The sequence below is a fragment of the Copidosoma floridanum genome, unplaced genomic scaffold (assembly GCF_036245765.1).
Source record: "Copidosoma floridanum isolate Cflo_tuat_1 unplaced genomic scaffold, Cflo_Japanese_pri ptg000029l, whole genome shotgun sequence".
In the NCBI taxonomy this organism is placed as follows: Eukaryota; Metazoa; Arthropoda; class Insecta; order Hymenoptera; family Encyrtidae; genus Copidosoma; species Copidosoma floridanum.
The window spans coordinates 6776755-6803284 of record NW_028321906.1 but is presented as its reverse complement, the minus strand read 5'-3'; the positions used below and the strand labels follow the sequence as shown (position 1 = coordinate 6803284).

Here is a 26530-nt window from a genome sequence, read left to right as displayed (position 1 = left end):
CAATTTAGTGGCTCTTCGTTACAGGAGAAGAGTAAAGAGGGTGTGGGAGTCTGTGAGGAGTAAATTGTATCACCATAGTGTGAATGACTTTTTAATGGGATACTTAACGTCCTGATTTTTCCAATTGGTTATCAGAGTTTGATTGATTGATAGCTTTATAGAGAATTGGTGAATATTTGGTTGCTTCCTGGGTGAAAAAAAAACATTAGAAAACGATTAGAGGAAAAAGAAGAAGGATGAGCAATATTTTGGATTCCAAGCATGAGTGGCAATATTTTTTCTATAGGTATCAATTAGATGAATTATTAACGGAAGGAAAGGGATGAATACAATTAAAAGGGGCTACCAAAAAATTGAGAACTGAAAAAAAGGAGCCTGTAAACAAATGTACAAAGGAATTGGGCAATAACGAAAAATCAAGCTAATGAAATTAGTAAATACATGACCAAAAGAAACGAGTGAGGAGCTGCGTCTGGGAAATAATAAGTAGATGGAACGAAGGAAAAAGACCTTGAGAATTACAGTTGCAGAGAGTACAAAGAAGAAATAGACAGTTTAGACTGCAGGTGAACCTACGTAGCTACAAGAGAAATATTCATCCATAAAATGTTATACCTAGCTTTCATCACTTGGAAAACAGTGACTAAACTAAAACTCGAGCTTCCGTAACCATCAACATCAAACGTGCTAAAATGACAATAGTAACACAACAAACACTACGTCTTATTATCTTTCGGTTAATTTAGCTCGTCTGCGACCCAAAGTACCCCTTCCCCACCTTTCCTTACGATCCACCCAAGGTCGCATAAAAGGGGCACACCCAAAAGTTAATCTCTCTCTTTGTCAACGAGCTAACTCAAGAATTCCCCGAGACACATTTTGCGGGATAACGATTATACTGTATGGACTCTGACTCATTTGCCCCTTCTGCCGGCAGACTCGTTAGCACAGACGACTACCTTATTACAAAACAACAGGTAAAACGTCGGTGCCAACAGGACGCTAAGAGAGGACTAAACGACGAAGACAACGACGATGACGGAGCTGTAAGTATCACGGCGACTCTGGAATTTAGAAATTGCGCGCCGGAGGGGGCGTGGCTGCCACGATCCTCCTCCTTCCTACCCCTCCTCCGCGCCGTCTCGCTCGTTTTCGTCATTAAGAGACAGGGCTTTTGGCGATTCCCTCTTTTTTTTTCCCCTCGATTCTCGTTCGATCGACCGATTAAAAGTTTTCGCCGAGAACCACGTCCGTGCAAATTGATTAAGCAGTTCGAGCCAAGAAAAAGGAAGTGCGGCAAAGGGTTGTGCGTAGCGAGCGACGAGAAAAAACGCGGGGCTTGATTGATTAGTTGATTGGAAGCTTAACGGAGCAGCCGTCGGGGCAGAGAGTCAGCTCACGCGTGCACTGACCTAAACGCAGGATACGCCACACGTGTATTTAGACTGTGTTTTTTTTTTTGCACTCGTTGTTAGAGTGTAAGGAAGGCTCCTCTTGACTCTTAGCAGTTCATCGGCTTGTAATCGCATGCAGTCGCGAGAAAATGAGCGAATCCAAGCTGCCATCCGGTCAGCCTCTTCATTAAGTGCCGAAGTACGTGTTACCGTACAATTACGTTTCATTTGTTTTTATAATTTTTCGCAGCCATCGAATGAACACATCTGTACTTACATCGCAATGAAAGACATATAGCGACAAAAAAGAGGGAGGGGACGGAGAGAGTCGACCTTTTCCTCTAAACAAACGAGCGTAATTCATTTTCCACGAAGGGAGAGAGGGAGGGAGGGAAGCGATAAGAATCGGTCTTTAGCATAGCACAAATTAGCAGCAGCGGCGGCGACGGTTTTGCCGAGAGAGCGAGGTTATAATTACTTCATTTCGCGGTGGCCGAGGGTCAATCAATCTTGCTAACGACAGCCATAAAAATAGCGGAAGCTCTGCCAGCGATATTGTGCCCGATCAATCAGGGGCAGTGCACACGTGATATATATATATATATACGTGTAGCTCGCGTTATATTGATTGTTGTGCAACTTTGATCTCGCGCCAGCCGGCCAATCTAGTCCATTCGATTGTTCTATTGCAAAACCTTGAAGCCCTCCCATCACCTCCCAAGATTCTTGTGAGCGTCTCAATTGAGAGACAGACACGTAGCAAGAATGAAACGATTACTCCCAATGAAGAGGAAGAAAAAAAAAAAAAAAAACGATGCAAGGCAAGAAATAAGGAGAGAGAGAGGGAAGAGGAAAGGGAGGCAAAAGGGGGTTGGAAAATAGAGGCGATTATTAAGCTGTAAGGCGTTAACTGGCATAAGGCGTCGGTAGGTGGGGTATCGTTGGGCCGGCTGCTTGCTTGCGTGTCCGGCAATGTATACCCTCGCCACCTCCCTCTCTTTCTCGCATTTGCATCTAGACACCATCAATCCTCCCGACGCTCATTCGTATACGTATATACACTTTCGCACAATCCACAGTGTGCTCCGTTTTCGTACACACAGCCGAAAGAGAACTCGACGAGTCGGAATTAAATATCCTTCTTAATAAGGGAATTCCCCCCTTCCCCTGCCCTCGCAGTCGTCTTATTCGCTCGCTTCGCGGGCTTTCTTCCCTCTTGGTTTTGCTACAGGACTTTCGTTGCTTATCATGTATTATTACTATGTATATGTGTAAAACAGGAGTGAAACATCATGTGGAACGCTGGTAGTGAGGGTAACAGAGAGTCTTGGTTGCGAGTTTTTCGACTTAATCGTTTTTACGGCTTTCCGCGTGCCAAAGTGTGAAATGGAAGATTCGTTACTTATGGATTTGATGTGCAGGGTTTATTTGAATGTTGGAGTAACAATTTCAATTGGTAATATTTCTGTTTCTGGGATCATAGTTTTAATAGACTTCTCTACTATTGAGCGTGAAAAACAAATTACAATGTTATACCGTCAAATGAAACAAGTAAGAATCGTATTGCAACCACTTTAAAATATGGTTGATTTTCGAAATAATTTTTTAATGGCAACGAAAAAACTTGTTAATGCGATTGTAGGTAGTACAATTTTTACTTTGAAACCAATCAACTGATTACTGAAATATTTTTCAAAACTTTACCAGGTGGTTTTATATCGTACTACTTCTGTGTTTCACTCAAACGACGATAGTACAACCAAAAAGCGAATTTTGTCGTTAAGAAAAGCCCACGTTCAAGAAGTTCATCACACGAGGTAGTTTATTAATTTTTTTTTGTTGCATAAAATTTTAATAATTTTTTTTTTTCGTACCGTGCGTCGACACCGCCATGAATCAAACGCACGAGAAATCTGAAAACCGATAGAGACGAGAACAGCAAAAATTTATCATATAATAGCACAGGAAGCGCCGCATCCTACACACGGCACTCGGCAGCATGGCATAAGGCAATTTTCCCTAATTAAAAGCACGCTATACTTCCCTCCTTTAAAATCCATTAAACAATCAAGCATCCGCGAAATACCAGGTATTTCAAAACAATATTCCACCTTCGAGCTCTAATCAAATCGACTAATGACCACGGCACTCGGCAAATCGCAACAACGCACAACCGCATTGCAACGCGGTATGTGTAATAAAAAAACCAAACACACCCGCTATCCACTCGCTTAAATGACTACCGTATAATTGACACGTTCGTTGCAACCAGCACTACGACATTACGGTGTATAATACACTCGAGTCGAAGGAAATAATATAACAACATCTAAAGCGTTACGATTCACTTTCGGAGCTACACAACACCTTTCACACTGCACAAAGACGCCCCTTAACAACACACAAAGCCCATACAGCACGTACCTATAACAGAAGATTGAGTAATTTTCTATTTTCCCGCGGCACACACTTTTTCTCGTGCATATATATGTACACGTAACACACCCCTCTTGTGCCTCCTCCCGTCATTGTGTATCGACGCAGCCCAGCAGCAGCTATACGGGCCAGCCGATAAGGCTACTCGTATACAGCACCGCGAGTGTGGCTCTATACGTACAAGCCCCGCTCCGAGATATGATCTAACAACGTGCTTGGTTAATTATACATTAATACGGCTCGCGTGTACGTATACGCGCCTACCCACGACTGCCAGAGACTTTTTGAGGCTTTCGATCATTATTCCATGGCGTCTCGTGTACATATATACGTGCATAGTGCACCGGAGAGTCGTCGGACAGGGTTGCGTTGGCTGCTTTCATCAGCACCTTGTGTGTACACACGTTGGTGGGTAAAGAAGCGGAGGAGAGTGGCCGACGGTGGATTTTTACATTTTTCGACCGTAAAATTGAGAAGTCGTTAGCGCGAAGGCTCCTTCTTGATCGTTGGCTGAGATATTGGGAACGGGGTAGCTGCAGGGTGGCACATAGTTGGGGTTGTGATGTTGTTAGGAGTTTTGTGTGTCGGGAGTGGTGTACGAGGAAAATCAGGAGGTCGTTGGCAAGATTTTTGGCTTTGGTGTTGTGCACTTGTAGGGGTTGAGCTTTTTGTTTTGATGTTTGAGGGTGTGATTTTTCTTCAATTACGGAGAACAATTCCATTCTATGCTTCTCCGTATTTCAATTAAAAAGTATTGTAGCTTATTTTAGATTCTACAGAATGTCACCTCGATAACGCTAAATTTTCTATTTATAGAAGGAGGTAACGAATAGCCAATACTCATTAAACATAATGTATTGAAACATGTAAATCGGTTATCCTTTTACATCACACAGTAAGGGTCTACCATACACGGATACTCTGCCACATCTTATGAACAACAAACAAAAACACCTTGTTTGCAAAATATACTAATTGCACGCAAGTCGATGAAAAAAAAAAAAAAAAAGGCAAACGAATATCTCCCGCTTACCAGTTTTCAAAACACATCGGTTGCAAGTATTATATCGGTACACGTATAAGCACACAGTGTGAAGAGCAGAAGGCTAATCGGATTTATTGGCTTGTCGGTTAAAGAGGCGAGAAATCCCGTTGATTTACGGGCACAGATCGCATTAGGATTAGCCAGGCGATAGCGCCGGCTTATATTTACCGCGATCGGAAGCTCGGTATCACGCCCTGTAAGGCAGGTATAATGTACAAGGCGAGCGAGTGCGTGCGTATGGGTTACATGCGACGAGAGGAGTCGTTAAATCGTGGGTATACGTATGGGCACGTTGGGGTTGGCGAGGTACATTTTGTTGCTCGAATTGTCTGACGCGTGCGATAATTTAAATTTTCTACTTGCCTTTTGGAATTAAGTCGTTCAGGTGGTACGTGCGAAATTTCGCGAAAAATCCATCGAGTTACGTAGCTGTCAAACCGAGATTATGATACTTAATTAAATTTTGCCGTGCAAGAGGTAAATAAATATATACGATTCTGCAATTTCCAACATTAATCATTTACACGAGGAGCTCGTTGCGGAGTGCTTCAATTAACTATCAAAAAATCATACACGTTGAAATCCAATTCAAAGAGTCCATCGTGTTATTTATAATGTATCAACAAACTTTCGAAATCCTTAAATTATTTTTCAAATAAGAAAAAAAAAAAAAAAAAAAAAACAAACAGCCAAAAATTACAATTAACACTCTCATAATAATAAAATTAGCGGCAAACGTCATAATCGACGAAAGTGCGAGCAGGCAATCGTTATTTTTATCGCCACCGCTGGGTTATTGCTTTCGTCAAACACGCCACCGGGCCCTCCGTAACATATAATTACAGCCCTCGGACCAGCCCGTAAGCAGCAACACAGAACAGTCACCACTCGGTATGGCTGACACGATTGAACGTAATACAGTCATCAAAGGAGCGCAGGTACCTATACGGAGTAATTGTGGCCCAAGTTTTTTCAACCCTTTCAAATGTTCATTCACCGTGGCACCGAGTTTACGTGCCAAAGCCTCGTAATATATATATATACCTATATACTGGCTTTAAAACTATTGCGTGCAACTCTAACTGCATACCGATTGTTCTAAACAACCATGTGCATTCACACTGTGTATTGCAATTACCGATGCCCATCAAAAGAGACTAAGATAATAACCACAAAAAACCATAAATAATACCCTTTTTTTTAGACAAAGGCAAAATACGGGTGGGCAGAGGACTAAAAAGACAAAGTCTCAGAGATGTCATAATAAAAACTTAATTTAAAAAATAGGGATATTCGAGGACTAAAAACAAAATAGCACAAAGAAAAGAGATAAGGCCTGAAAGATTAACCATTATAAATCTGCTTTGTTACGTCTATACGTAACCATTTTTATATATGAGTCTTTGTTTCCATCTTCTTTATGTACTACTTTTCCACCCGTTCACATAAATATGCACCTCCGAATCTCTCTCATAATTATGGATGCAAGTAAACATGACATGTACAAGAAATAAGGAACTAAAAAAGATATATTTACGAAGAAAAATGCTCAAAAATAGCTATAATTCATAAAATTGAGGGAGTTTTGTGCTAAGTAATTATTAGAGATTTTGTTACTGTTTTGAATAAACAAATAAATCAAAATAATTTTTTTTAGCATAGTAGGTGAGAAAGGCTATTACAAATATATCAGGGCAAGGAAGGACTCAAAGAGATGAAAAAAGGAAAGTGGGAAGAGTAAAAATAAATATTTAAATGAATACAAGTGCAAGAAGGCATATACATAAATGTGCAATGTTATTGATGCGTACAGAGCAAAAGATCGGCACCGCGGGATATGCAGATGCATTTTATACAAATGCGGTTTATTTATTTAGGTACAGGCACTCAGGCACAAACTCTGATTTCACTTAGGGTAAGCTTTCGTTCCACATAATATGCGTGCGTAAAATGTATAGGCTCGTTTATATACGTACGTATCGAAGCACTGCACTCCATCTACATTCATACCTTTGGCGTCGGGAGTTTGTTATTAATTGATGTCGAATCGTGGCTCGTTTATTACTTGCCACCTTTTTCCCGGATGCACTGACAATTATTTAATTATCGTCTTTTGCACTTGCTGTTTCATTTATAATGTCGGTTTAACGTGTAAGCCAACGTTATGATGTGTGTGTTTGAAGCATATGAGGTGAGGACATTTTTTTCCATGCTAGATCCAGACTGTGGGATTCAACGCAACTGAAGTAAACGATAATGAGGGAGAAGGAGAAGTGCGATTGATGCATTGCAAAAAACTGATCAGTACAACTGCAACATATAGCCTAGCAAAAAGTCGATTTATTTCTGTTGTACAACTAACTACATTTAACTTATAAATCAACTGTTCTTTTTTCTAATGATTTATATAACAAGTTGTGGTTTCACCAGCATAGAAGAGTTATATTGCTTTTTTATTTTAAATTAATTTCTACCATACAAATAATTTAGTAGTTTAATGCATTAAAAGTATTGATGAAATTCAATAATTGGATACGAAAAAAAATCGAGTATAAACGTAATTTTTGTATGATTAAAATATCAAGACAAAAAATACTGCCATTTGTTATTGCTAAGAAGTGTTGACAAAATTCATCAGTTTTTATTAACACTAAGAAAAAGGAAAAGGGTAAATTGTAGAGTTAAGGTGCATGAAATATCGTGCAGTTTACACAAATGCCTGCAGACGCTAGTCGACGCGTACAACAGCTAATAGCGCAATAAATAACAATTTTCATTATCACGTGGAAAAATTTCACATGCACGTGTGCTAATACAATATTTGCACGCCAATGCTACTGCCACAATAACCCTTTTGTGAATAAATAAATTTGTGATTGTACGCACGAGATAATTAGTAAGCACGAGATGCCCAAGCAAAAACCAATAACCTGATGACCATAGTTGGCTGCCTGAACACTTATGCAGAACTATTTTGTTTTGCATTAAAAGGGTTGAACAATTGTTTCTTTCGGTGTCACGGATTTTTCTGAAACTGGTAATCATCCAATTTTTTTATTTCCTTTTCCAAATAAAGTTTGTATACATCAAAATTCAGCTGAAAAGTATCGTGTACATGTATACGATATTTTGCACTATCTTTGTTTTTTGTTTTTCCAATAAATTTAATGGGTATGGGTGTCAGTTTCCCAATTTTATTTCTATTACGAAACACCTTGATCCAAACAAATTGAGGCACTACAATTACACCAACTGGGATCAAATATATAAACATAATAATAAAAATAGCACGAAGATAGTCGCGGTGCCATTTTGCCCCAACAATACTTGGCAATTTGTCGATTCGCCTTTGAAAATATACACACGATGGATGTGCATGTCATTCGCAATCCATGGAAAACAACGCCATTACACAATTTTGCGTTACTCGCATGATTAATAGATTCACGGCACACCTGTGGTAAACGCTAGAGTAGTATCCTACATTGTGCGCGTATACACGGATTTCTTTCCACGCGCCTTTCTATCACTCCCTCGGGGTGTTTCTCTATTGGTGTTCGTTTTAATTGAAATCGACGAGGTCCGCATTATGAAACATCGAAAGCGTCCACCCATTGCCGAGCTTCATTGAATTAAATAGCACACGCCGGATTTGTTGTAATCGTTTATTATTAGTTTACATTTTTATTTTTTATTTCAGCTCCAGCGCCAAGACGGTACGTAAGACTTGTGTGTGCAGTGCCGTTCGTGTTGGAAGGTTATAAATTATACGTGATGCCTTTTCATGCGGCAATGAATAATTTTAATCGCGCAATGAAATGCTGCTACAGGATTTTTTTCTTTTCTCATGCGTTACACTCGCATATGGTTTCGATAAATTAGCATTTCTTATCGAAAACACGGAATTTTTCAATTACAAATTACGTAATAAAAAGAAGAAAAAAAATCATTTTGGCACCGCCTGAAAAAAAAATCAAAAGTGCAAGAGAGTTGGCCAATGCACCAAATCCCCGGAACATCCATTAATACTTAGCGAAACGTACAAATTATTCTGCGTTATTCCAGCGCGCAACGAATGGATCATCCAAAACGCAACGAGCGAAAACTCAAACGAGCGCGCGGATAACCGCTTGCGCAACATTTTTGAGATTTATTGGACGCCGCGTGGAAAATTTATCGCCTAATTTTTCATTCCCACTGTGGCTCGCTATAGTTCCGCTTGAAAAGAAACAACGAACGAATGCAGCGCAAAAGCGCGGAAGCTCGAAACTCTTTATCGAGGCGCTATGTATATACATATACCTGCGCCAAACTCGGGCGTGCAGAGAGTGAAAAAAAAGAAAGAGTAAGTAATTCGCCGGCGAGTCGGCGAACCCAGGGAACATTAAGCCGCAAAAAAGGATAGCACGGGATGGTACACGCATACAGCTGAGATTTTCTGGCCGGTGCGCCGCGGTGTCTTATCCACGAAAATTACAGAACAATTGTATAGCTGCTCGGCCCGCTATACCTTCTCCCCCTTCCACGGGGAGAAAAACGTAATATATACAGGGAGATAGACAGGGAGGTACGGGTAGGGGATCGTAACGCGATTAGCGGAGGAGGGTTGCGGGAAGAAAGTTGAAAAGTAATATAAGGGAGATGGTTATCGGCTCAAGACAATTAGCCGAGCGTATAAATAGCGCGTATTTATAGTCCGCTCGCACTTACACACCGAGGGAGAAAAGGAGAGCACACGAAAGAGATACAGTCGGTGCCTCTTCTTCTTTTTTGCTCGTCTTTGCTTCTTTCCGCCTTTCAAGCTCACCCCGTACATAATACACGTCTCAGGTGTGTGTGTTTGTGCAACGCGTACACGTGTGCGATACACCTTTGACTCCGCGTCTTCTTCTCTATGCTGCCTCCTCGCGTTCGCTCGCGCCGTAACTCAAACTATTTAATTACAATACCTCCCCTTCCCTCCACCCTCGGCAGACTCCTTTGCTTACCCACTCCCCTTTTTGGTGCCTGCGCGCGCACGTATTACACACACTGGTATAACATATAGCACTACTCGCATTATGCGCATACTTTTGCTCGACTTTTTTTTTTTTTTTCTTCAGTACGGGGGTAAGTGTTGGGGAGAAAGATGAATTTTTGAATAAAGAGTACGTAAATGGTTATTGTTTGTGTTACGATGCTCCAAGGACAAGTTTAGGGATACGTATATAATAATATAGTGCTAGCTGGCGTGGTTCAGTCTTGTCTGCTTTTGTGGATGTTATAAGATTAATAATAGATTTGTTGCAAAACAAATTAACAGTAGGGGCAAGATACGTGAGGAAAAATATGAACCAAGCAGTATTTTACCATCCAAAATACACATGTATTTAGATGCATAAAATTAAATTTAAAATACGAATGATATTACCAATAATACACCATCTTATAAACACTCTGAAGCACTGTCAAAAAAAAAGACACTCGAGTTAAAAACAAGAATAACATAAATTATTGATGACTAAAACTAAACTGTAATTACCGAATGGAGCGAATTATTATTATTACCATTTATAATTATGATAAACACAATGTTAATACAAAATAAATTGTTTTTCCCTCTTCCTTTCTCTTTTTTCTGTCTATACTTTATCTATCATTAAATGATACGATGAAGCGTTTATTTATATTTTATCCACAACGTGTATAAAAATATGGCAGCTGTTTATAACTTTTTATTTTAAAAAATCTATTATCTGTAAAACCAAGGTATATTCTACTGTATCAGTACAAATACAAAAATATTTTAATCCAAACAAACCTTCAGAAATACTTGTGGCACTCAACACTGACCATGTAGTATACTGAGTACAAATAGATTCAAGTCTAATTTTTTTCTTTATTATCTAATTTAGTTTGTCAAGAATCGAAGAGATTTGAAAAAAATATTAAATAAAATATAATTTAATATAAACATATATTATGTTATAAATGAAATGAATGTAATATAAAAACGTTTTTCTAAAAACATAGTGTGTTGCTGAAAATTTTGTATGTATTTTATCACTCACAGCATTCTGGAAATATTTTTGTATGAAAATGATGCATAATACTTTGAAAGATAAAAAAGTTTTTGAAAATTGTCAAAGTGTTTAAACATGTGATCAACAACTTCACATTAACGTTTATTCTTTAACAATGTATCGCAAAATTCATTCACTGGAAAAATTTTTGTTTAGTATTGAATAATACGTAAAAAAAATTTCCAGAAAAAAATAATTTATTGCAATCACAGAAATACAATCAATTTCGAAAAGTTAAAAATCTACGAAATAATCGCCAAAGCCTGAACATGTAAGTTGTGTTTCTACTGCATGTACTTTTTTTTTTCTTTATTCATAGGACGATAAAAATTAACACACCATTTCCAGCAAAGGCGTGCAAACATTTTTTCCAGTCGTAAACCATAATGGCAACGAGAAAGCGTTAATTATCTTGTTGTTGAATTAATTTATAGGTATATTTATTATCATCGATGCTGTGACTCTCGCTAATCAATAAATATGATGAAATGTTAATTCACAAAGTGATTAGATTTTGCGTAACCCTGGCAAGCGCGTGCGTATATTCATAAATTTCTAAGCGATTGCTGGCAATGGAGAATGCGTAATCAATTAATGTAGCTGTACGGATAAATTGCCGGCAATTTTGATTAAGTAAATTTCAATGCTTGCACACAACGAATAATTAATCGGTGGCCGGATTTCAACAAAATTAATTACGCGAGAATTTATTGTGTACCAGAGCAGGTAAATGTGCGTTGACGGGCAAAGGTACTTCAGAGCATACTTTTTACATAGCGAAACATAAAAAAAAATACAACTTTTTGCACTAGACAAGAAGTTGAATAGATTTTGAGATTAAACCAAAAATCATTGCGAGTTATCGGTAGAAATCTCGAAGCGATTTACAATGTAAGCTTCCGTTGTGTCAATCAATCTTGCGCCTTGCAGCCTGCTTTTTTCGTCCCCCCTGTCTCGACTTTTCGTACAGCAAGATAAGAAATTGTTCTCGGGGAAAAAGAGCCGGGGTAGGTATGGTATCAGTACAAAACGAAAAATAAAATCCGAGGCGCGGAAAAGGAAAAAAAATTATCGATGACAAAGCGTCCGTGCTCCTCACAAGGACAGGCTTGCGATGTGGCGTCGAAACGTCACCGGGACAGAGACAGCGATATCGTGAGAAAAGTCTTTGCCCCTGCTGCGTCTCCCGAGATACGTGTGATCTACTTCGTTTCCAATGAAAAATCGACTCCTCAAAGATTTTTCTTCCCCCTCCCCTTCGCTTTTTACTCATTTCACATGCTTTAAATTCGTGTGTACTCTTTTTTTTCGAGAAGTCACATTTTTCAACGTCCATTCTTCTCTCTCCCTCTTGGCTTTTTTTTTGTCTTACTTTTTTTCTGTGTACATTTCAATTGCTCACATATTCTCTCCTTCACACGAGAAGATAACCTTACGACTTTCCAAGTCTTTCTCCGCGGCGATAATGTCATTAAAAAAAGCAGTCAAAAAAATTCACGGAAACTTCTGCACTCGTGTGTATATTTATACGCGCCTCGTAGACAGAAAGACTGATTAAAAATGAGTTCCAAGAAAAGTTTTTTAATCAAATTTTTTTTTCCCACCGGAGCGCAGATAAGTTGCCGAGTTCAGCAGCAGGCTAATTAAATTATTTTGTCCTTCCCGTGGTGTGTATACTCTTTACTCCAATAAATTAATCAGCTGAATTTTCAATCGACAAACTTTCGTAAGTTCCCCTTTTCATTTTTTTTTTTTTTTTTTCTATTCAATACTCGTATTATAAATTTTTGAGTACACGCTCAACACTCGCGTCGCAATTGCAACATTCTTTCCCACCATCTCGAGACCAAAATATTCATTCCAAGTGCGCAAATCGCCCCCTGAGCTAAGTGAAAGCAAAGCAAATACTCGCTCATCGCGTCTGCCTCGAAAAAACGCTGCTTTCGATGAGAAATCGTTATATTCCAAAATTGGCCGGCATCGATTGGCTACCGGTTCACTTTGATGCGAAAAAAATTCGCAGCCTCCGGTGCTGCACGTGTAAGCTCTATAGAAAGTCTTTTAAAATGCATTACACTCCCAGCACGCGTGTGCACAATCGCGGTGGCCCTCGCCCCAAAAAGCGAGAAGTTTTCGCGAGAACCGATTAACGCTCGTTTCAATAACACCGTCGTTATATCTCGCCATTAAATCGCACTTGTTCCCGCAGCGTGTGCACACACTGGTTTCGTGAGCGAAACTCGCGGTGAAAGGTAATAAATATACCGTCCGAAGCGAGTTTTGGCCCCAAAACGTACGAGAAATCATCATATTTTTACAACCTCTATAAAATCCTCGGGTGCAGAGTGTAAAATCGGCTACCGGTCCCCTCCCTTTCCGCAAAATAAGTAACTCGAATGGAAAATTGAAAAAAAAAATACAACGCGTGCAGTGGTAGCGGCAGCCTCTCCACGGCTCGTCACTTTCACAGCGTCGGGGGAAGCAAAACACACGCCCGAGAATTATTACGTACTTGTACACCGATCGACTGGCTAATTTATTAGGCTGAGCTTTCCTTGCAAACCAGTTGCTGCTCCACGTCTCGGGATGAATTAGGTTTTGCCGAGTGGTTACATAAATGTTACGTGTGTTTGGTAAACGACTCATTTTTCAGAAGCTTCGTTAAAATTGATGGTTGGGGTTTCTTTTAAAAAGTCTTGAACGTGAGTAAGTGATTTTACAAATCCTAGATTCTTTAAAAATTCCTTGCTACACCATCAGCTACCCGGTTAGTACATAGAGTTTATAAAATCATCAATAAACACTATACTCGGGAAAAGAAAGATTTTTTTTTTGTGAAAAACCTTAACTATAATTTTTTTATCATGATTTATGTTACTAACATTTGTCAAATCTCATAGTTAGCGATGATAAAACATGTACTACGTATAATTATTCAAAGATATTCAAGGGGGTATTGATTAATTGTGGCACAACTGTTTCCCGTATACATGACTGAAATATTTCAGTGTAAATCGTAAAAACGAGAAAAAAGAGACCAAGTGAATTCCGGTCGTTTGTTTTCACACTCGCGGAGCCCATCGCAATCGATCCCCATTTTCAAAAAGAGGGTAGACAGTAATCCAGAAGTAGCCGCGCGCGCCCGTAATATTGACACGTCCGAATCGAGCAGCAGCCCCGTTGTTAGTACGTCCATCAAGATCGCGCTCGGCGCACATGCGTGTACATACCCATTACGTGGTATAAGTGCAGACGGGTACAAAAAACAAGGCGGCGGCGTGGCAGCGGAGTAAGAGAAACTCGGGCCACTCTCGCGAGCCGGTAATTTTCGACGCAGAGGGTGTTTCCCTTTTCTCTCTCTCTCCCTCTCTCTTCATTCCAGTCAACGATTCAATTTGCCGGCGCGCAGAGGCGAAAGAGAGGAGAAGCGCCAAGATCGCGCCTCGCTATTGACACGCAAACGGTACATTCGTGCACACACGTTCGGGAGAGCGTGTGTACGCCGGTGTATAATGTGCTCTCTCCTACCGGAGAGCGAACGAGAGGAAGGAGGCGGAGGGGCATAAGGAGGATGAAAAACGAGGCTCCTTTGATGCGGACTAATTTATGAAATTGAAAAAACTGGTATTCGGGCGATTATTATTTTCTGGCCGTTCCTTTTTTTTTCCTTCCGCCCTCTTTCTTTTTTTTTTTTTTTTTTTTCGAGGCTGAAAGATGAGTTTGGGGAAGAGACGAGTCTCTCTGCACAGTTTCGCAACTTTCGGAGCGGGCGATTCCGGGCTCTCGGTAATTTTTTTTTTTTTTTTCACCTCGCTTTTTCGAATTCCTTTTGCGATGGGGCAAGCGTTAACGAAGCAATCGACGCGGCTGACAGTACGCTAGCTCGAGAGGGCGATACGAGGGTTCTCCTTTTTTTTCTATTTTTTTTTTTTTTCTATTTTTTTTTTTCAGTGGAGTTTAGCGTTGATAAATTTCGTATCGAAAAACATTGGTAGAGACAACAAGGAGGACGGCGGCTCTCGACTGGAAGCAAGTCTTTATCAGGGAGCAGTGACAAGTGGCTAATGATGGGCCATCAATAAAAGGAAGCTATCTGCGGCTGCGAGTCGTGGCCGGGCAAGGCCCCGAAAATTATCTCTCGGACGGAAAAAGAAAAGGGAGACGCTCGCGATACGCGTCAAATTATCTCTTTGTGTTTCCTCGGCCCTGCTGCTTTTAATTAAAGCGTTTCTTATTTAATTAACAAATCATGGTAAGCGCGTTATCATTCAATGCCTTCGTTTCATATACGAGATCACCATCGATTACGTGCACAGGCGTTACATTGCGTGACATTTCCTTAGCGCAGGAGGGAAACAGAAATGGCAAATAAAGTCACTTGAAGCTATACATTGAAAAAGACAAATAAATGTCGAGGGAGCGACGGGTAGGGGTATTTTGTCCATAAAAATTCTCTTACCGAAAAACAAAAGGCCCGAAAGAAAGCGCGGAGCTATACGTACGCGTACACAGAAGAAGTCGGCCGCGGCGGCAGGGGGGAAAAAACGCAAGGGAGAGTCGCCGGAGGGAAGATGCTCCTCCGCGGAGGGACGGAGGAAAAAGAACGAGAGAAAAAGGAGTTTTGAAAAGGGACTAACGACCGGCAGTTAACGGCGGCTCGGAAATTGCTGGTTGCGCACATCTCTCTCTCTCTCTCTCGCTCTTCTTCCACGCTCTGCTCTCGAGACTCGGCCGGAGCACCGGCCTGCTCGGGAATTATTAAACTGTAGTTTAGTTTAAATTAAGTTATTACCCCGCAGTCGCTGCCTCACTTTTCTTTCTTTCTTCCTCCTTTGCTCCACCCTGTACACCGTCCTCTCTCTCTTCCTTCCCCCTCGTCTTCCTCTCCAGGTGCTCATGTATACCTGCACACGCATCCACACACCAATCCACCTTCTTCCTCGCCTCCCTTGACTTACACACACACGTACGCGTCCTCTCTACGTGTTTGTGTCCTCTTCTCTGATTTTCAGATTCTTGTATACTCGCCTCCTCCTCCTCCTCCTGTTTTTTTTTTGTTTTTCGATACCTCGTCCCTGTACAAATTTAGTTGCTATAGTTGTAGAGCACAACACAGCCACCTTCCCGAGGATACAAGTCGCAGCATTACGGAATCACAGAGCTGTGTAGTTGCGTGTGTGTATGTACGGAGCCTCGGCAAAACCGGCTGCTACGTCCAGTGAGTTTGTGTAAGTCTCCGGCTTTCATCCCCCGGCTAAACTGAGATATTAAAAAGTAATTTTCGTACATGCCCCAACACTCGGCTATTGGTTTATTAAATTGGGTTGCATCATTCTGTTTGGGCACTTCATCATCACGCTTATGCGCAAGAGTTTGGCTTTTTTGCGACAACTCGTATCGCAAGAGGAGCTCTAGGAAAGGTCCCTATGAGCGGAGTGAAAAAATTAATTCACAGAGTACCTCTTCCTTTTTATTTTCACTTTTCAATAACGAAAACGGCCACATCCCGGCCGGCTATGTCCAAAAGAGAAGGGGAAGCATGTTAATCAAGTCGCTTTTAATAATCGAAATTGATGTCTCAATTTGGACATAATCCCCTCCGATAAATTATGCTCCCGGGCAATCGAGCCTCGAATTCAAAAGCTTCTTATATATTTTTCGTGAAACGCGCCATGGGCGTGTATACGCGTGTACAGATATACTGTTTCCGTGATGGCGCACCCATCCGCAGCCTAATCCGAGGAACCAGCCGACTTTTATATACATATACGTATATCCAGTAAAGTCGAAAAGCGCCTGTAGACCTTTTTTTTTCTCTCCATTCGACACAAGCAGGTGTCCACGCTATTGTATAAGCTTTTGGAAAACACGTAGAGCATCGTTTTGCGTTTACTTGGGCTATTATGCGGTGCACTACAGAGAAATCGCGCGAAAACATTGAGACGGGCAATGGGAGAGCGAATTAAGTTGGCTCGCATGTGTCAGCGCGGAGCCTTAACGATCGGCCATTAAAGGCGTTTAACGAGCGCGCCGGTACTGCCTCCCCGCTGCCGTTGGCCGGCGCGACTTTTCGCGCATCTTTCGCGCCGCAAGTGGTATAATACAGTGGCACCCGGTTTCTTCGCCGCCGCGTAAGCACTCGCGCGAGGCCAATTTTATTGAGGCAAATTTAAGCTCTTTAGCGAGCCCCTCGATGAGATCACGGGCAGGGAACGGGGAAAATTTAATCGGAACGAATGATTGATCAAGCGGAGATCCGGAGATATTTTTTTGGATTCCGAAAGATTTCACACCCATTTTCAAAGTTGCGTCATTTTCAACGGCATTGAATCGCCAAACGGAATAATAAACTTTGGATATTAGAGAACCTAAAAAAAAAAAAAAAGAAAAAAAAAATTCCCCGTTTTAATCAAATGACGAAGCAATAGACCGCGTCACCAGCTACGCATTTATAGCTTGCAGAAAGAGAGGCGTTAAACTCCCAAAGCAGAAGAAGCCCCAAAGCAGCTCGGAGGGGTTGGCCAATAAAAATAAATTAATCCCAGTCACCGTTCGGGCCAACTTTTCCCTCTCACCGGCGTAAACGCGATAAAAATCGACAAACAATACAACCACTCCCCAGAACAGAAGACGCAGCCTACGCGGGGGGGTTCCCCGGCAAATGGGATCACGTATAAGCCCCCGAGAAGTACAGAGAAGGAAAAAAAAAAGGAAAAGTCGAGAGAGAGAGGATCTTTCTTTTCCTCCCCTCGACGAGCAGCACATTTTACTGCTCGTACGTATACGTGTATGTGTAACATCACGGGGATTTTCGGCGTCCGACGGCTCGTGCGCGTAAGCGGTCCCACGGGATCCTAGGCAACGATCTTATGATTGACCGCGTTACGAAAGTCCCCGCAGGCCACTTTCTCTATTTTACTTTTCGTGCCGGCCTCTTGGCTCATTGTTGTTGCTGTACACGCGTTATTGTCGCGTACGAAGAATGGGGCCTCGAGAACCATGTATACGTACGCGCGTACAATGAAGCGGGGGAGAAAAAAAAAAAAAAACGCCGGCCGTCACACCTCCGCGGGACGGCGACTCGTGGGTTACGTAACATTCCTTCGGACCCTATCTCTCTCTCTCTCTCTCTCTCTTGGTCCCCGTCCTTTTTTTTGTCGGGTGTTTATAGCCGGGATCGATGTTTTGTCACGGTTAGCTTTTTTTCGTGGTGTTAGATATTATGTGATAAAGAGGTTTTTTTTTAATTGATGATGCCGCGTGTCAAAGGGTTCAGATTCGCGTATCGCAATTGATGGTGTATTGTTACCGGTATTGTTGGTTCTCTTTTTTTTTTCCAACAAAAGACCTTCAGATTGATGATTTTACCAACAAGTAGTGAAAGTTGTATTGCTTCCCCAAAAAAAAAAAAATTTGACTACTACATGTTTAAGTGGGCATTGATCAACTTAGTTACAAATTACCATTTGATTATGTCATTCTGGGCACGTATAGGGTAATTTTTTTTTTTTTTTTTTTTTTTCTAAAATTTGATGTTTGTAACTGTAAATGTATACTTGGTTATTAAAAATATTTCATTTTTTAGTGTACGTTATCGGCTTAAACCGACTCTCGATAAAAAAAATCCAATTGTTCACTGCTAGTGAGCAAAAATATTGAATTCAGTTACAGAAATATTAGATCAAAGAAAGTAAAATATCCATCGAAATAACGGAGCATTCTGATCAATATTTTACACAATACACGGTCAACTGAAACTGTTTTTCTGTGTACACCAAGTTAAATGGCCATTGCTGCAGAAATTACAGGCCCCCGTTCTGTACCCAAGTTGCGATTCCGACTCAATCACAACGTATCACGCTCTCTTTCCCACCACCTTTTGTTTTTGTAGACCATAAAAAAGGCTCTTTATTCATGGACAAATGGTCTCTCTTACACCAAGAATAATGGACCATTATTTACGCTCATCATCACGTGATGGCCGAAAACTAAAGTCCCATTCGAAGGAATTAAAGGTGCGTATGAATTATTGATCATAATTTCGGTCGTGTCGTTTCAATCTCAGCACAGCTAGTTGTACGAAGAGGATAATGCTATTCAGACAAAACAAGAATCTCATTGCCTTCGCGTGATCATATTCAATAGATGAGTTTTGATACATAAATAACGTCACACAGAAATACGTGTTTATTCGCGGTATTTTTATAAATCAATGGAATAACATGGACATAAAACGATAATTCCCGACTAAGGCTCCACAAGAGCAAGACAAACCAATTTTAAAGACAACATTGTATTAGTCTTGAAAAATATTGAAAAAATGAATCTTGCCTTGGTATTTAGTCAGAGTATCTGAGATTACTTTGGATAGTATAACTGCTGAATTTGAATTCAGTTTGTATATTTTAATAAAACGCTTACTTGGTTTGTTTACGTTATATAGTAGCTATGTACTTACGCACAAAATAAAAAAAAAATTCTCGTATATACTAAAACACTATTAATCTGGCTTTATGCTGATTCTTATTCTAGTATTATCGTGCATATTATGGTTTAATTTTTATTAAAATGATGAACCGTTTTGCTCTTGGAAGGAAGAATCACAAAATTACCATCAAACTTCAAAGTTTCCGTAGAGCATTTATTTTTTCAATTAGCACTGATTGTGACAAACACAAAAGAACTATGAAAGATTTGGTTTCCTTAAATTTGTGGACAAAGAGTTGTATTGATATTGTCTTGATAATTTAACTGGTATTTGGTATTGAATAATGTCATGAAATTCAAGACAATACAAGTGAATAACAAAATTACTTTAGACCTTTGTAAAGCCCTAGACCCTCGACACATTTTTTTTCTCACCCTTTATTACAAGTACCTAAGACAATGAAGATTAATACAAACTGAGTGTATAAATATACAGTTCAAAGTAGTACTCGACTATACATTACCGACATTGTCAATATTATGAACGAGTCCCACTATATTTGAATGGCATTAAGCGTGCAAATGAGGCTTCACGATAGGCCGTGTTTCACGACGAACCACCAACGTAGTAATGAAAAAAAAGACTAATAATAATAAAGATAAAAACCGTAACTGGCTTACCTTTCTTGTCGTCGTCGTCATCGTTGTGATCGGCCATGGAGTGATGCAGATGATGGGCCCCCGGGTGATGAGGGCCAATCCCAGGCACGAGCGGATGGCTGGCCAGGGCCGGATGCGCATGGTGCGGATGGTGATGGCTGAGGTAACGCACGGCCACGGCTTGCGCGGCCTGGGCCTGTATCGACTGCTGCACCTGACTCTGTACTTGTCCCAGGACCGGGTGGTGCCAGCCCGGCAGGTGGAACGGGAACACGGGTGCCGTCCTCTGGAAGAGCCTCGTGGGCCCGAGCAGGGAGCCGGCGGTCGTGGCGACGCCCGAAGCACCTCCACTCGAGCTAGCCACTGCCGCGGCCGCGGCGGCAGCTGCGGCAGCCACCGCGGCACTGCCACCACCAGGAGGCGGCGGGAACGACAAGCCACCCCCTGGCTCTAGCACCATGTTGGGTATCAGCTTCGCGTCGTTGTAGGCGCCGTCGTGGTCGGCGGCCGACGGCGTAGCGCGGGCCCCCGGACGACGACGACGACGTGGAGTAGCGGGTGATGATGGTCACGGTGGTGACGCGATCACCGGCTCTCTATCTAAGGGATATGTCTCGGTGTGGGGGTGTGGCCTCGAGGGGCACTGATCTACGTCACCATGGGCATCATTTTGGGTTCAAGTGAAACCCGGCTGAAATTATTGTCACGTTAGCGTTACGTAACGACACAGCACTCTGTCGACGCGATTGTTTATTCACACCCACGTGTCAGTCGGATTGACTGTTCAAAAAGTGTCCTATCCTTCGTGGACATTGTTCCGAGCTAACGAGGCCCGAGAAACTGGGATGAGATTGAAAAAAATCCTTTTTCAAAAGGTTGCTACCAGTGGCTCTGGTTGCAGCTATCCGTCGGCCAGCAACACCAATATAACCTCAAACTCGGCTGAACTCATTGGCAATGTCAGTATTAGAACCGATGGATTTTACACAAATCAGTGCACGGACAATGATCAACCAATGGTGGACGGCATTGACAGCTGTCGGGGCGTTGACAGTTGCCCTGCCATCGTTCTGTCACTCGACCCATCGCTTGCCACTCTGTTGAATCCTGGCTTATGACTGGAAAACTACGCACCATCGGCTCCCCGACTCGTTTCAGTAGATCTGGAACTCTTTTGGTCAGCCATCACTCGTCAAAACGTCCCCTCGGGAGTCACCCCTCCGTGACCCAACGACCCCTCCATCCCGTTGCACTAATCAAGCAATAACGCAACGATTCGCAGTATTTCACGTTTCATCGCTGGTCAAGCCAAGCCAACGCCCGCACGGTCGCTCTTCCAGTACCAGGACACGAAAGATAATAGAAGCAATTGAAGCCTCCTGTCAGATTCTAGCGCATGTTGTGTACTGTATTAGGGGCAGCGGCGGCAACTGTAACACGAGGGGCACGAGGCGACGGCACGGCACTATCTGGCCGAAGCCACACTGAGCTTGATACCGAGGCGGCAGTGGTGGCGATCCATCCCCCGTGGGCGCAGTACAAGCCTCAAGCCGCTAGCTCGCTAGCTTCGTCCTCGTCTTACCAACGCGGTCAAAGCAGGAATGGGGCGCCATTGGGCAAGTCGGTGCCGCCGGCTCACCAGCGAATGGGACCAAAGCCACGCCCACAATGTGGATACCTTTTTTCGATCCCCCCACCCCTTAAATCTGCTGATCACGTGTGCTCTCTCACGCTGCGGAATTGAATCAGCGAGATAGCGGGTGGTGGTGGTGGTGGGACGTAGTGATGGAGCGGTGGGGGGAGACAGGCAGAGGCAGCTCGAATCAATTGCCCCATGCTCTCTTTCTCCTCTCTCGCTCCCGCAAGATGGCTCCTCCCCACCCGCGGGTACTACACTAAACTCTGGTGTGTATCTAACACCAGCCACAACCCACAACCCACTAGTATACAGAAACCAGTGCGAGGAGGCCTCTCTGCTGACACAGCCACCTTCTCCTTCTCCCACCTCTTTTATTTTTCTTTGTCTTCCTGATCCCGAGACCATACGAACTGTGTATACTTACAAGTAATGATAAGACCTATAGCGATAGGCCTCTCTCCTGTGCGACAGATTGTCAACCACGTATGAGAGGGAAAATGTGGGATCGATTTTTTATTTTTCTTCTTGATCAATTTAATCTAGTAGGTGTTGGGTTTTGCTATATTTTAAAACAAAAAGTACAAAAGTATAATGATAATAGTACGATTCTTACAAAGTACGGTTTTTCAATAATCATTTGTTGCGTTGTTAAAGGGGTGCATGTTTTATTTGAAATGTTTTTTTTTTTCAGAGGGCATCCGGAGGAACCGATGGACTGGAGAACGCAATGTACAACCAAAGTGGAGTGGAGCTCTGGCGAGATTCCAGGTCAAGTGGACTTTATTGGCAACCCGATAGAGCAAGGCTTTTCAATGTACTAAAAATAGTGCCGACCCAGCTCTCCCTCCGGCTTTCCACAGGGTACTGCTGCTGATGCGACCAGTGGATGGCCGTGCTTGCCGATAGGATGATTTGGGGGAAGAATTGATTTCAAGATCATCGCGTCGTGCCGTATTTAATTTGGCTCACCGCTGCTGATAAATTTCAGTGGCTTTCTATATAGATTGGTTTTCCGTGGGGTAACTGAGAATTTCATTTTACGTTTTGCTCGTTTCGGAATATTTAGCAGCGATGGCGACAAAGATATCGAGCTCGACGTGCTTCGACGAATGAAGTCATTAGATGCCGAAATCAGGAACAATTTATGTTTCGTTTATACTTTATTCGTTACCATAACAATCGTATTCTTCATCTTATATTCATTTGAATTAAAAGCACTGCAAATGCATTTAATAATACGTAGATACAACAACGCGTATCATACAAGGACGACTATTCTCGAAACTGGATTAATTAAATTTTTATTCATTACCAAGAGCTCGGCCAAGATACAGTCGGTGTATCGCGAGTCGGATCTTTTTGTTCGGCAAATGCACTTCCTCCCCGGGCATCTCGGGCAACGTTCTCTGGGTTTTAATAAAAAGCCAGTAGCAGCGGAAGAGAGGCCAAGGGGTGTCCCTCTCTTCGAGGCGTTAAGTAATTATACGTCCATTCTCTGTGCTCCAAGGAAATTAGCCGCGCGCTCTTTCGCCGGCTCTCCAGGGACTCTCCGGCTCCGATGTGCTGTAAGGGAGCTGGAGAGTACCGGAGGATGCGGCACAAGGGAAGGAAGGAAGAAAGGGAAAGACACTCGCCTCGGGGCTTCCTGCGTGCGAGCTAGGAAAAATTAGAAAATTAAAATTAGTCTACGGTCCCTCTAGAGTCGTCCGGAAGGTGGGCCAGTGCTGGCTTGTACGACGCGATCAGCGGCTTTGGTAATTGACTCGTTATTGTTTCTTTGTTCCCTCTATACTTTTTTGTTTCAAGATTAATTGTGTAGAGGGTGCTTGGAAATAATTTAGCCTACCAACAAGTTTGTCTATTTTATATTTAAGAGTTCGAGAAAACTTGGTTTGGCATCATTCATATCGGAGATAATTTGATTACTTGAATATCATGAATGAGTGATTCTTTGGTGATTGTGTTTGCTACTTAGATATATTGATTTTGTAAACTTTTATATCATTTTTCAACATGGTTTGACATTCACTTATTTTTATTTTTTATTTTTTCCAAGAATAGACTAGCATTCAACCTGCTGCATATTATTCCTAACTGATAGTCACGCCACTTAAGTCTCCAGTAATTATTAATAACTCGTATATCGTCATTCTCAATCTCATTACCCATTTCACCATGAGATGTTTACCAGGCCATTTTGAAATTCAAATCCACAACAATTCCAATGAACAGTATTTCTACCTCCACATATTCGATCATCGTTTATAATTCTCGATGCACTATTAATAATCATATCATCAACACTACGTCCAAATCTCTATGGATTTACGGACTCAAATTTCTGACAACCTGAGAAATACAAAACAAAAAAAGAAAATTAAATTGACCATTATTTAGAACTATTATTTTTACCAATCGAAAAAAAATTTCCATGATATTTTTGAGGGATAAGACATTAAAATTATCACGAAAATATCCTTGTTTAGCTTGACCTACCATTATTCATAATAACCTCTCATTACTTTGAATTCTCTATCACAACCTGTCACTGTTAATCTTAATACATCCTCATGCGTCTTTGATGCTGTTAACCAATCCTTACTTACCATTGCTTTTCTTTATTCCTCATCAGATTTTCCATTCCCATATGTGTCTGTTTATCATCCTCTATACTTTCATTCGTCTTTACTATTCTTCACTTACCATAAGGTTCTTTATCCCTACCTACATCACTATTCATTTTCATTTATCTTTACAAATCTTTAATAATCTTTACTAATTTTTACTTATCATTACTTGTCTTTACTTTGAATTTCAATAATGTTATGGGAAACTTTAAACCTAATACTAATTGTCACCCCAATTTTAAAGTAAAAATTCACGCGTCAAAGGTGACAGTATCACTCTAAATGAGGAAATGTCAACATGAAAGTAGTGAAATCTATTTTACTCAGAGGGAAAATTAACTTCTAAAATGTGGAGCGATAGATAACTCTTATTACTTATAAAGTTTTTTTTTCAACCCAACAAGTCACCAACGAAAAAAAATCTTTATCCCACGCTCGGACGACGAAAAAAAGAAAGAAAAAGAAAGTACGAAGACATTATAATCTCATTCACCGAGATTATTTGCTATTCTGCGGCAGACGCACTTCCCGTGGCCACAGCCATCCCATAGTATTCATGTAACACAGCAGTAGCTGCCAGCAGCACGAAGCCGTGTATCGTTGTTTAAGTCGCGAGGCATTAAAGCCCCTCTCTCTCTCTCTCACGCGGGCATTATTTGATGTATGGCCGACGCGTGCCCTGCTTTTTCTTCTTTTCCCTCCACTCCCTCTCACGTCGCCGTCGTCATACAACAGTAGACGACGACGACTCCGTCGTATCTCCCGTCCTTCCCTCTAAACGTAAGATATCGCGGTCGATCAATTTTTCACAAACCCGCGCAGACTCTCTCTTCTTCTTACCTGCCCATGCACCTCTTTTTCGCTTCCTTTTTCTTCCGTCACGAGACTCATGAGCGAGTCTCGAAAAACTCGCGCGCGCTTGTAATCTTCCTCGCGCCGCGCAAATAACCGGGCGCGCGTCGCTGAAGTTTCTTCCTTTTTTTTTTTTTTTTTTTTTTTTTTTCTTTCCATACATTTTTCCCTCTCATTCCCGAGAGCAGCGCACGTCTCAATCGCGCGTGAAAAAGCGCGTTTCTGATTCGGACGGATGCGCTTTTGAGGGCTCCCCCTCGCGATACCGAAGGAGGTTTCCGCGCATGCGAGAGGGCGGCTCTCGGCTGCCTTGTAATTTTTGCGGGCTTTAAAAGAGTGGTAAGCGCGCGCGCCCCCTCCGATCCAAGTTATTTGAAAAATCCGTCCCATTTATTAGGTGCAGCCGTGTGTACGGTCTCGACACGCGAGTCCCTCGATAATGTATACGCTTTTGTGCGCACACCGTGAGGGATCGGCGAAAACGAATTTCTTACGGGGAGAGCCTGGGAGATGTGGGGAGTGGGTGATTAGGCCGATGATGGAGATTCGTGTAATTCCGACGTTTGAATTAATCTAGGGAGACCCGATAGTGTGTTATTTTGATCATAAATACATTTATGTATACCTATTTCGATCGTGTAGAATTACGCGCGGAACCAAAAGAACAAGGGGAGGATTTGATTTTTTGTCATCAAGATTTTACATAATATTCATACGACTATTAAAGTAATGAGATATATGTGTACAATCAAGTGTTTATCACTGGGGAAAATTAACTTTTAAAAAGTCGTAAAAATTGTGTTTAATGAGGGGTATCTGCACTAATCACACGTTGTATACTTTACTGTTATTTGAATTCGATGTAGCTGGTAAAGAAATGTTTTCTTTCAAATGTGTTTGTCACTGAAAAGTGAAAGGGTACAGATAAAATACTACCATAGAAGTAATCACTGCCTCTACTCCGAACTATCTCCGAGATAAAATATCTGATCATAAATTATTTTCCGACGCATTTGAGCGGCTTTCCATTCGGTAACGTATGGAAATAAATAATACGGTGTTAAAACTTGTAATTCATACGAATTTGAGTAATCATAACATAGTCATTTGTATAATTTAATGAGAGAAAAAAAATACGGCTAAAACCAAAGTTGTATATCTTTATTTTATCGATTTATTTCGACACATAATAATATAAAAAACTTTTTTTTCTATACGCAAACAAAAAAAAGTTTCAAATAAGCAAATAAAAAAAAAAGGTAAAATGCTCGTGGTTTGTGACATAAACATGACTTGTAAGGAGAATACGTAAAATCACTACTAATCAAGTAACAACTTTCATTCACAGTGGCAAAAGAAAAGTGTACAACTGACAACACAGCAAGAAC

At 41.5% G+C, this 26530-nt stretch overlaps 1 protein-coding gene across 2 annotated transcripts in view; it reads right to left on the bottom strand.

Moving 5' to 3' along the window:
* LOC106645380 (uncharacterized) overlaps window positions 1-20484 on the bottom strand; it is a 36349-nt gene extending 15865 nt beyond the window's left edge. For both annotated transcript variants that reach the window (XM_089595975.1, XM_089595976.1), the window contains exon 1: window positions 20046-20484. In XM_089595975.1, coding sequence (XP_089452101.1) covers window positions 20046-20484 — 439 coding nt within the window. The remainder of the gene's footprint in view (window positions 1-20045) is intronic.
* Window positions 20485-26530: the final 6046 nt, after the last annotated feature.